The 13066-nt window shown below is 38.3% G+C and overlaps 1 protein-coding gene across 3 annotated transcripts in view; it reads left to right on the top strand.

The window, feature by feature from the left end:
- sbf2 (SET binding factor 2) overlaps positions 1-13066 on the top strand; it is a 133488-nt gene that overhangs the window by 104929 nt on the left and 15493 nt on the right. Inside the window, exons 25-32 of one of the 3 annotated variants that reach the window (XM_079865290.1) lie at positions 1421-1548; positions 2031-2232; positions 2846-3042; positions 4009-4146; positions 5914-5997; positions 9225-9299; positions 10153-10328; positions 12552-12728. In XM_079865290.1, coding sequence (XP_079721416.1) covers positions 1421-1548; positions 2031-2232; positions 2846-3042; positions 4009-4146; positions 5914-5997; positions 9225-9299; positions 10153-10328; positions 12552-12728 — 1177 coding nt within the window. The remainder of the gene's footprint in view (positions 1-1420; positions 1549-2030; positions 2233-2845; positions 3043-4008; positions 4147-5913; positions 5998-9224; positions 9300-10152; positions 10329-12551; positions 12729-13066) is intronic. The other 2 variants (XM_079865292.1, XM_079865291.1) reach the window with 2 other exon arrangements.

Here is a 13066-nt window from a genome sequence, read left to right as displayed (position 1 = left end):
TATACGTTTTATAGAGAGGACATTCGGCGTTGAGTTATTTTTACTACTATTGTTTAGGCTGCAACAAAACCCTTGATATCCTAGAAATTCTGATTCTATCATTGTTTACTTATCCTCATGTCATTCCAAGCCCACATGATTTTCTTTCTCCAGTGGAAATGAAATACAAAAAAGGACTGGGGTTGTCAAGCATTAAAAAGTGTGCACCATACAGCTCTGTACTATATTTTAAGCCTTCGTAAGGCATACAATCAGTGCATTTACATCAGTGCACCGACAGTGTGTAAACACGTTAACCCGTTTTCCTTTATCGTCATAAATCGATGGACAGAGCTTGATTTTTGCCCCTTACCCCGATTTCGCCCAGCATTTAAACACCTTAACCTGCCTTCTGTCTTCTTATTGAAGTGCACATGTGTGATATGAGACAGGAACGCGTCCTTATACGGCAGGTTTAAGTGCTTTCAGTCACAGCGAGTGTTTCGCGGTAGGGGAGGAGAAAAATATTGCATAAACTCTGACTTTTTTGACCCAAGAAATAAAAATAAAAAACGTGTTCTCATCTCGTGCAGCCTAAGTTCCAGTGGGACAGTTGTAGAAACTTTAAATATGAGAGGAGAATGAGTTTCCTGCTGACATTTTGAAATACTCTGGGGGTTTTATGTTTTTTTTTTTTAACTTCACAACTCACATAATAAATAGAATACCCTGAGTGAAATGCGTGGATGCTTACATTTTGACGTCACCACTGGGGAATAACCTGTGTTTTTTAAAGACAGTCTTGTAAATGTGGTTTACTTGAATAGCCAGGTTATTGATTTGCATATAAACCGATAAATCAGGTTACTTCAATACACAGATTTTTTTTTTGGTTGTTATCAGTTATCAGTGTATTGTGTGCATGTAAACATGCTCGCCAATCTGTTTGTCAAACTTTACGTGCATTTAGCACTATGACTGCATCATCTGAACTTGAGAACTGGATCAGTCAAATTTGTGAATAAATCATTCAGACCAGTTTTGCAAACTGTGTTTTAACAGATTTCACTCATGAATTAGACATTGCTAATCTCTAAAGAGCTCTTTTGAACACACCAGCGAGAGCTAGAGCGGATGTCAAGATTTTCAGTGTATAACAGCTTAAATTTAATTTTCAAATCTATTCTTCACATAAAACTATCGTATGGCTTCACCAGAATTGGAATAAAGCACACGTCATACGTACTACAATAATGATAATTTTGTGTGAAAATTCACATTCATTATATTTAAACAAGTTTCCAAGATGTTGTTAATTTCTCCATTTGGGCTCCATGGAAGAAAGATGGTCATAAGGGTTTGGAACAACTTGAGGGTGAGTAAATGATGACAACAATTGTAGGTGTACTGTTTCTTAAAATGAAAATCTTGTTTCTTGTAGCACCCTATCTAAGACCATTGTGAAAGGGGCTAAAAGGGCCGGCAAGATCACAATGGGCCGCCCATCCACTCTTAAGAAAAACGAGAAGGGCAGTCGCATGACGTGGCATGAGGATGATGATATCTCCAGTGAGTATAGTTCACAAAGAATAATTTTGGTAACACTTTACAATATGGTCCCATTAGTTTATTAATGCTTTAACTATCATTAAATAACAGTGAGTAATACATTTGGGTTACACTTTATTTTAAGGTGCCATTGTTACATGTGTAATATTAATCAACACCATGTACTTACTATTGGGCTAAGGTTGGATTAGGGTTTGGTTGAGGTTTAGTTGCATGTAATTATGCATAATTTACTGCTATTACTATGGTAAGTACATGTAATGTGTAACAAGGACACTGTACAATAAAGTGCTACCCAGCTCAGGTTCAATAAATAATATTAACAGATCCAGCTTTTTTTTTTTAAACATGTATTAGTAAAAGTTGGACATGCTTTAAAACTAGTTAGTTCTTGTTAACTAGTGTAATGTGAACAAATATAACCTAATTGTAAAGTGTTACCAAAATATGCTGTGGTCCTTCACTTGTTTGATGTGTTTCAGTCTCAGATGATGGAGAGCCGCCCTCCAGCAGCACGTTGAAGGCCTCAGAGAAGTCCACCATGGAGCAGTTAGTGGAGCGAGCCTGTTTTCGTGACTACCAGAGGCTGGGCCTGGGTACCATTAGTGTTAGTTCCACACGGTCTAAAAGCGGAGAGCAGTTCCGTGTTACGGCAGTCAACAGGCTCTACTCATTATGTCGCAGGCAAGAAGCAACCCAACACCTAGACTTTGTTCGAAAACCTGGTGAGCAGCCATGCTGTCTAATGCCTACATAGACAGCAACTGTAGAAAACAGTGAGACTCAACTGACATTCACAGTCTGAGTCGTAAACTTGTGAGATATAAACTAGCTTTTTTTTCCTCAGAATTGCGTGATATAATCTCACAACTGCTAGTTATAAAATCAGAATTGCATGATATAAACTCGCAATTGCTTGTTTAAATTATATATTGTATTACTGACTTTATAACTCATAATTGCAAGTTTATATCCTAAAAATTCTGAGAAAAGTCAGAATTGCGAGATAAAAAGTTTAAATAAAAATTTTCTTTTAAATTGTTTTATTCCATGGCGGGAACAAGCTTCCATACCGATGTGCATCACATTACGTAAGATTCTGAGATCTGTTGATACTTCCACTTCATTGTGACTTTAAACTGCTGTTTAAGTCTAGGTTGGTAGCTCACAAGGTTTTGGAACAGAGCGCACTATGAAAAGCAATGACATAAATTGTTATACCATTTTTTTTTTAGAAGAAACAGTTTCTTAGCTATTACTGTTGAATCATGAGTTATCTAAATGGTGTGGTTTGCAGTTACCCTGGTCTCCTGGTGGTGCCTCACACCGTGCAGGACAGCAGTCTCCATAAAGTGTCCCGCTGCTACCGGCACAACCGTCTGCCAGTTGTGTGTTGGAAACACCCTCGCACCAAAGCGATTTTACTTCGTTCGGGAGGTTTTCATAGCAAGAGTGTTGTTGGGCTTTTCAAGTCTCAGAACCCTTCCTCAGCAGGTATGTTTGTGCAGTAAAATATGCTGAGTTCACCAAGCTGTCTTCGGGAAGTTTTACAGTGAAAGGGGTGTAAATATTTTGCTCTGACTAAAACTAGATTATGATTTTGATGAAAGGTTATTCTCAGCCCTAGACGACATGCCTGTTCACTGACTGACTAATGCATGCTGCACACAACACCACTGGAAAGTGATTCATTGTTCTGGCAAGCACTAATCTTGATTTGATGACTTTATGCAACTTTGGTGACTGAGAACACAGGGTTTTTGTTTACAAGGTACCAAATTGATACAACAAGCACTTTTGAGGATGAAATAATCACTGGATTTGACAAAGGTAGCCATGTTGTTCACACAAACTACCACAGCATTAGTTAAATATTTTCATGGCTGTCTATTATTTTTAGAAAACCCACCCCAAACAGAACATAAAGAAAACAAACTGTGGTGGGTCACTTTTTCAATGTCTGATTCAGTCTTCCTGTCGTAGGTGGTTCTTGGCCAGAATAAGCTGCAATGTGGACTAGACCTTTGGCTATTTAGTCCAGTGACCCTTTTTGACCCCCATTATCCAATGCAATATTCAAATGTCTTCATATTGGTCCCATAAGATATTTCTGCTGTAATTCTGCCAATGATGCTTGTTTTCAAAGTGTTATTAACAGAAACTGGGATTGTTGGTTAGATGAAAGAAAATATCATTTGTTTTGTGATTCTGTATGTTCTGCAAAACAAATAATAGGGGAAAAGAAAATATGATTTCTGTTTACATATTGATTTTTGGTTTGTTTTTATTTATTTTTTTAATATAATGAAATAATTTTAAGTTATCTTGTGGTCCTCTTGGACATTTTCTCTGGCCCCCTGGTTGAGAACCACTGATTTATTCAAAGGTCTGGCTATGTGAGAATAATAATAAGTCAAGGCAGAAACAACTGTTCTAATAATGCTCTCTTGCTGTTACCAGCGCCGGCTTCCTCAGAGACCTCCAGCAGTCTGGAACAGGAGAAGTACCTGCAGGCCATCCTCAGCTCCATCCCCATCTACTTCAAACCCCACGGCAGCAACACGCTCACCAACCGTTCCCTCATCGGCTTGTCCCCAGGTACTGCAAAGATATCAGGTGCATCCTCCACTTAACGCCTGATTCTTCTTGTGTAGACTTGTTTTTGCCCCTTTATGTGTTCTTCGAGGCTCTTATCTCCTCCTGGTTTCCTCTTGGTTGCACAAAATGTTATTTATGTTTTGGGCTGATCTCCAAAGGAACTGGAGCACAATTGTGTGGTTATATAAGGAGAGCAGGACATGACGAGGTCACCTCCCATCCATCTCTCTCCTTGCACTCACTGCTCTCCACAGCCGTATTGCAGATGCTCAGACCACACAGATCCTGCCCCGTCAGCTATGCTCTGTCGCCACCATTCATTTTTCATTTATCCCCACCTGCTGGGTAAAAGGCAGCCTTCTCTCACCAGTTAACGGCTCATCTTAGTTCTGATGATAGTGCTGCATGGCAGCTTTAAGTCCTCTCAATTCAAAACAGACCTTCAGTCTTGATACTCAGAATGAGATTCAGAAGTGTAGTGGAATTGGTTGCGACGAGACTGGACCCGAATCTGACTTAGCAGTGTTGTGCCTTCAAAACACTTATCTCCTGTTTCACAGACACGGCTTAAGCTAGTCCCAGACTAAAATGCATGTTTTAACTGTTTCAACTGGAAGTAACTTACACTGACATATCTTAAAATATGTCAGTGCCATTGTTTTGTCTCAAGATGAACACCAGTAATGTTTTTTACTAAGTCACCAAGTCACATCAGCATCCATAAGCTAGACGGATCTGTACTAATCCACGTCTGTTATGGCCTGAAAAAGAGGGTTTCAAAGTTCAGTTGACATGTTTACTAACTACAACAACCAGTATCTAGTAACCAGTAACTAATTCCACTACAGTAACCAATGTCAATTTGCCAATGTCAATTTGTCATAGAATACTGATGTCGGCTGAGATTGATATTTTTTTCTTAAGTCCTTGTTTTTAAATTCAATGTCTTCCAAACATCTCATGCCAACATCATATTGACGTGAAACAATCTGCTAAATGTCATAATGTGAACATACACACAACATGAAATTATAACATCATTCAACATTGATAGTTCATTGCCACCAAAATCCAACAGCTTCTAAATGTCTCAGCCAATATTATATCAACATTAAAAACCAACATTTGGTCAAAGTCAATTATAACATCATTGCACTTTGATATTTTGTTGGTTATAAGTTTTGGTATTGACTTGAGTAGCCACAATTCAACATCTCTCCAATTTTGGAGGGCTGACATCAAGCCAACATTCGATTTTGATTGTCAACCCGATTTTCATGTTCATCCAAAATTTTACTTCCACCCAACATTGGAGTTCAACATCTTCTTGACGTTACAGTGACATCCAGTGACCGCTGGGATGTGTTCTTTTCCCAAACCTGTGAGCTGCCTACCTACAAAGCATTTAGGCATCATAGCCTTGTTCAAAACAAATGCTTTTCCAACAGCAAGTCAAGCAAACAAATGCGGCAATCCCAGAATACCTTGCATCGTTGCTTTACCTAACATTCAAATGTTTTATATATTGCTATGCTGGTTAAATAAAAATTGTGAATGACGGGTGACACGTGATAATTGAGTGACTTAACAGACCCATGAAGAGCATTTCAGCTCAATGTTTCAATCCATTACTGAATGTTAGGATGCTATCTATGTTGGTATTTGACAGTTAGCACCTCACTAGGGTTTGGAAAGGGCTGTGATGTCTTGTTTGCTCATGTTTGTACGTGATGCATGGTGTGTGACTGTCTATCTTTTTCTGTTTAGCAAGCGAAAGAAGGGCAACAAGAATATCAAAGATGGCCCCAGTCCATTTGGACATTTCCTTCACCAATAGCTTCACCAGAGGAGGTGCGTTGGCCTTTTTTCTTCATTTCCATCGACTCCAAGGGGATATTTAGCGTGAAACAAATTCCCTATCCTTCATCTGATATCTTTAGTTGACTGTCTTCTGTCTTGATATCTCATTATCTGTGTTCTGTCACAGACCACAAGTCTTCCCACACACATACACACAATCATGCTGCTTTGACTTTGGCCCGCTCTTTAATTTTTTGCGGTGATGGTTCTGCTGAACTTGCAGATATTTGTAACTTGCCACAATCCTCCAAAGTACAGAGAATTTCATAAAATCCAAAAAGCAAGACATGCAGACACTTAGCCACATTCAGAACGCCCATTGTGAATGATTGTTCAGAAGTATTAACCTTCCCAGTAAGGTCAATATCTGCACAGAAAATGAAAACGATGTATTACAAGCATAAAAGTGGAAGGTCTTTGCTGTGATCATGTCTTGTATTTTGTTGTACATCATGGGAAGGGTATTACATGGATCCAATTTAGAGTGGTGGTTAGAAACACCTGTACAGATATTCACGTCTTCTTCCATTACCAAACACTCGCGTGTGTGTGTGTGTGTGTGTGTGTGTGTGAGAGAATTTTATGTTAAGGGACATTCAAAAATGAAAATTCTGTCATTTATTCACACTCATTTCTTTCCAAACCCATGTGAAAGTCTGAAGAAAGAAAACCACAAGATTTTGGAACAACATGTGTATGGATAAATGAGGACAGAATATTCAGTGTCAATAAGACACAATATTATGTCTTATTTTGAACTTAGTCTTAGCATAAATCATTTCATGCGTCGAGTTCTTGGAAAAAAGCTCATGATTTTAACAGAGACTGTGTATAAGATGCAAGTCTCAGCTGATGGCTCAATGTTAACTCCATGATGTTTCTCGTAATATTTCTCAAAATCTGGGTTATAGATAGCAGCTGCTCTTGAAGACTTATTTTTTTTCCTGTTATGCACTGAAATCAGATGGGTCTCTGTCTCACCACAGCCAAATATATTCAAGCAGGTGCAAGCTAAGACATTTCCCATCATGTGTTTTTCACAGAAATGTGGAACTGATTTTTCACTTCCTCATTTTTGGTAAAATATATTTTTTTTTATTGTTAATAGTGAAAGCATCAACTGGTCTGATTCTGGTCTCATCTGGCTAGTGCCACATGATCGATATCTCAAATCTTGTGACTTCATGGGGAGACATTCCCTTTTAGAAACTGGAGGGTGGGTTCTTTTGACTTTTGCCAGTCAATAACCTCCAAGAATAATCAATGAACCACATAACAATGCCCTGGCCACTAGGGCTGTCACTTTACGTTTGAAAATCGATTGCACAATCGATCGGACCAACCAACAGAAGTTTCAAAAAAGAAAATAGGGAATCGATTTTAATGGCCTCATGCTTACAGACACAGATTCGGGCTAGGGGCTACAATCGCCTACGTAGGTGAAATTCGTTTGACATTTCTAATCGTAAACACAGCCATGTTGAAGCCTGCAGTAATGTTTTTCATTGATGTTATGGCAGTCCACTCTGCTTATTTTTTTTCGAGAATGTTGCACTCCTGTTTGTCATTGTGCATGAAACTTCACGCCAATAAATCATCAGAAGTATTGCTGACTTGCGTGCATCTCAAGCGCCCTCTTTACATTCGTCCTAATGCCTGTTAGTTGTCCGTGGATTTGCCTATATTTGGCGTTTAAAATGGAAACGTCTTTAGACATGGAAAATCGATTTTACAATCGATTCAATGAACAGGAAAAATCTAACAGGATTTTTTCACAAAAGTGACAGCCCTACTGGTCACCCACAACACCTTAGCATTCTAAACGCTAGTTTTGTATCAAAGACTTCATATGCAGAAAGACAGTCCACTCATATTACTATGAATGGGAGAAAGTGCAATACGCAATATGGAGAAATAAGTCCCATCTCCTAAAGAAAAGAGCCAATCGCTGATTGGGAATGTCTTCGCATCACTACAGCTGCTGTTAAAACCTCTGGTTCCTATAGAAACAGTCAGTGTTCTGAGAGGCGCGCTTAGTGCATTAGCTGGTCCAGCGGTTTTTTGTCATGATTCGAGCATTTAGAAACAAAATTTGTGAGACAGTTGTTTTCAGATTTCATGGTGATTTCAAATATGAAATTTAATCGTAAGCTTGGTGATCAGCTTACTTGTATGCATAGAGGTGTTTCAAAGATGGCAGCCGAGTGAAATGACATGTCTTTGTTTTGAATGGCCAAGCACCACTCGCATTTTCTTCAGAAAATGTAAAAATCTAGTTTTCAATATATACGTTTTCTATTTTTCCTTTTTTTTCTTCTATTCTTCATATATTCATCTCATTGATATAATTCCTGTCATTCATGTAAACCTCCAGCCATCTTATTGTCTTCATTGATGCCCCATCTTTGCATACTTCACATGATTCTTCAGGTGATCTTAGATTGAGGTTGACCAATATTGTATTTTGCCAATAAGATCATTTTTATGGGGGCAAAAAGCAGATTTCCAATTTTCCAATTTCACATAGTTTTTATGAAATCCTGTGTGCAGTCCATAGTGAAACCAGAAATCCCAATAATCCCAATTAATATATATAAAAAAGATTGAGTACTGTAACCAATAAAAGCGATTCATAAATCAGCGATTGCTCGCCATAAATGATCTGTCAGAGTTATGCTGGGTACACACTACATGATTTTCATTTGCCGACAGTTTTGTAGAAATCATCAACAAATGCCCAAAATTGGAGGCAAATTGGTGAGCGTTCACGTGAGTGACAATCGCGTAGTGTGTATTATCAAAGAGAAGCGCCAATGCTGGTCAATATCACTTCTCGTGTGTGTTTGGTTGTGAAACGTAGTTTGTAGACCAGACAGAGTTGTTGGCGATTCTTCCTATTGAAATGTTGTGTAATGTGTACACAACAGCATCTTATTGGTACCCCAGACTGTCATGTAGTGTGAGAAGAACATAGATCCAACAACTTTAAAAATCATGTAGTGTGTCCCCAGCATTAGCAGAGCAGTTCCATAAGTTGGTCGACCTCAAATCTCAAACCAGCATTTCTCTCTCCTTTCTGTCTCATGAGCTGAGGTGCTAATGACTGTCCTGTCTGTCTTCAGAGAAGGGTGATGGTTGCATGTGTGTGAATTTTGTCTTCTGTTTTTATTTCCTGTTCCTCTGTGCCACCACCAACTCCTGCACCCTTAATCTACCAGTACTCGGGTACAGGGATAAACTATTCACTCACTCAAACCAAAAAGCTTCAGCTAAGGGAAGAATTCACAATCAAGGTATAGTTTCTCTGTTTTACTCATTCTTACTAACCTAATCCATACTTAACTTACTATGCATGTGCTCTCTACCTCTATCCATACATCCATCATCCATAGTGTCTGAAATTGATACCACATTGAGGTGAGGCTACCAATGACTTATCTGGTTTACAGAACTACAGAAGCAGTTGTAGTGAGGTTCACTGGTATCTTAGTGCTTTAGCTGATGACAGGTCACTTGAGTCATCATCACTAAAATGCAGCCGCATTGACCCTGTTTACTAAGCCAGTTAACATTCATGACTCAGTCATTCTCAACTGAACTTTCCAGGACAAATTTTTGGAGAGAAGTCAGTAAAGTATATGATGAAGTGCTTCCAAAGGAATATGTTAGTGCATCTCACACACAAACACCGTTTTCAACATTGATAATATCAAGAATGATTATTAATAATTAATCATATTAATCTCTAGTAATAATTGAGCAAAAAAACAGCTTATTAGAGACTTATTAGAGACATTTTTGAAAAAAACTAAATCATAATTATTCCAAACTTTTGACCAGTGTGTGTATGTATTGGGGTGCCAATATATATATATATATATATATATATATATATATATATATATATATATATATATATATATATATATATATTGTATATATACAGTACACTTCAACTTCTACATATCTCCTGCCCCTTACATGTTTATTTAAGATTTTGCCTAATTTGATTATGGTTTTAAGCTACCAATAAAAATATAGTACTCTCAGTCGTTATTAGTTACGCTTGTTTGTTTTTATTACGTTTTTTTTGTACTCCTGCCTAACCTGTGTTCATACATCTGTTGTACCCCTTCTCTCTGAAAGGTGTGTGGGCTAGTTTGCGGTCTAGCAGCAGATTCATGCAGCACCCCGCTGTCGACGTGGGCGCGCGGTTGGCTAGCAAGGATCTGGCGCCCCCTACAGGCATTGAGACCCTCCAGACCCAACTCCTCAAGCATCAAGCCGCTCTCTACATCTTTGGTGAAAAGCCTCACTTGAGGGTAAAGGTGTTACACTTACTATCAGTGCTTAGAGAGAAGAAGCTAAGGATTTGATGCTGACCTTGTGTGATGAACCGTTGTAATTTTACAAGAAAGTAGGCCAAAAGAAGCATTCATTTCTAAAATGCTTTTTCATTTCTGTGTTGAAGTGTACTAGGTCATATCACCCTGCAATACTTTGAAAGTGTTCTGCCCAGTGCATAATAAATTAAAGTGTTTCCTCTATGTTGATTAGTTAATGGCGGCCCGCCACGGCAACATTTTTGCCGCCACGGTAACGTTAGGGCTCTACAGTGCGACCATTTCACTCGCATTTGCGCCTAAATATGTCTGTGTGCGATCATGAAAAGATATTTAGGCGCACTTGTGCGACTGACCCGATCGAAGATTTTTTTTTTGGCAGCCGCCAAAGCGGTTTTTTCGTCCCGCCAAAGTCTCATTTGACCGGTGTGTAATGTAGATAAACTGCTGCGCTTGTGACAGCTGGGCGCATGTTTAAAAGAACGAGAGAGCGAGAGCGAGAGCGCGCGCCCTCTGGTCGCGTGCGCGCGAGCACTCTCTTTGCGAAGCAAGGTTCCACGTTTTAATGAATGGTTAAACGACTGATCTTTCCAACACTGAACTCACGAGACGTCTGAATCGGTGTATAACAGATCGGTAACACTTTACAATAAGGTTCCATTTATTAAACTCTAGTTATAACTACATTAGTTAACATTAACTTTTAATAAACTGCACTTCTACAGAATGTATTAATCTTTGCTAATGTTCATTTCAACATTTAATAGCCTACATTATTGAAATCAAAAGTTGTATTTGTTAACATTTAGTTAATGCACTGTGAACTAACATGAACAAACAATAAACAGCTGTATTTTTATTAAGAATAATAAAGATGAATACATTCAGTAACATGTATTGCTCATGGTTCATGTTAGTAATAAACTAATGTTAAATCAAACCATATTGTAAAGGGTTTAAAAAAAATCATTTACAGAACAAATAAGAACGTAAGGTGTGCTTACCCCCTTTAGTACAGCCTATATGGTTAGCAAGATTTAGCCTTAATAAACTACAGCATTTACAACTGAATGGTAGCCTATTCAATTGTAGATGGTAGAAAATAAGACTATTAGTTAAAATAAACTTTTTAATGCTACTTTTTCTCCCTGCTTTTTTATATTGATATGATTATATACCAAAATAATCTATAAAAGAAGGATTTTATCTTACAAAGCTATGAAATCCAGAGGTAAAATCACAGCCTTTTTTTTTTTTTTTTTAAAGTGTTGGCCACCGAAGACCATTTTTGACCCAGGTAAAACCCTGCAGGGCCAACAATGTTTGTGTGCGGACATTCACACTTAAAGCAAGAATCGCTAGTGAGGCACGAAATGTATGAATTTAGTTTTTTTTTTTTTTATGCAATTTATTTATGACAGCCAGTGTAATTGTTTTTCTAAAACTGAAAATATTTAATGTTCATAAGGTAAACTTTTGTCACACAATGTGGCACAGTAATATTGTGTCGTTAAAGGAAAAAAAACACAAGTGCTCCTAATAAAACAAGTTACCATAAAGCCCGGGCTGTACGAAAGCCGTCTATCAGCAGTGATTGTTAAAGTGTATGTCGGAGAATCGCGCGGTTGTTCGGACAGACCTGCCCCCACTGCTAAAAAAAATCCTAAAGGAAACACTGCTAGATAAGGACTTCTTAATAGCCGTTTATAAAAGCCCTGATTTATCGACACAATTTGTCTGTTTTGGCTGAAATTACATCACATTTGGATGCCTGAAGGAACTTTGTGCTGCTTTTTAGCTTATCGATGATGTGTTCCTTCAACCTTCAATGTAAAAATGAAGATTAATATTTGGAAAAAAATCAGCAGAGAGGTTAACAGTTAAGTAAACTCTAAGTTATTTGGCTGGTCCTGCTTAGCACATAAACTGTCTGTTTTGAATTTTTGTTTATGCCTTTGAAGTGGGAATTTAATTTCATCCATATTTGTAAAATATTTGGTATGCTCAAATTTATGGTCTTGGATAGAATATAATAGTTTTTTTGATACACAAATTTGTGACTTTGGTCTGTAAATAAGCAAAACTTCTACACAACGTTCCACCCAGAGGCATAATCCAAATGTTTGTTTTTATGCTATGATTTTTCCAGAAATTAAACAAAACAAAGTCAAAAATTCGAATCCAAATGCTTTTTCATGGCAGGGCTTAAAACTGGACTCAGCACTGAACTGTGAACTGGTGCCGGTTGAGTTTGCAGACACCAGACAGGTGAAGAGCTCCTTCAAGAAGCTTCTGAGGGCATGTGCACCCAGTTCCATGTCCTCAGACACGGAGGAGTCGTTCCTTAAGGCTCTGGAGGAGAGCGAATGGATGCTGCAGGTTAGCATGACCTCTTAACACACATTATTTGTGTAGAACCCAGTTCTGTATTTAAACTACCCCTGCGCCTTCACCTTATTGTGACTGGCCTATATCTGGCAAATCCACTGATAGCAATGTGAGAAAATCAGAGACAGGCTGACCTGTGTGACTTTGACCCTGTCGGTAATTCCTTCCTCAAAACTAGACACCCCTGGGAAACTATACAACACAAAGATGGGAAAATTGCATGACACAATTAAAGCAAAACAAAGTTGCTTACCACACTAAAAGCCATGCACTCACAAACCCCTTTGGCCTTACGCTCCACTCAGACACTAAAACAATATTATCTGTAA

Source organism: Squalius cephalus, assembly GCF_949319135.1.
Source record: "Squalius cephalus genome assembly, chromosome: 3".
In the NCBI taxonomy this organism is placed as follows: domain Eukaryota; kingdom Metazoa; phylum Chordata; class Actinopteri; order Cypriniformes; family Leuciscidae; genus Squalius; species Squalius cephalus.
This window is presented reverse-complemented; position numbering and strand designations above follow the sequence as displayed.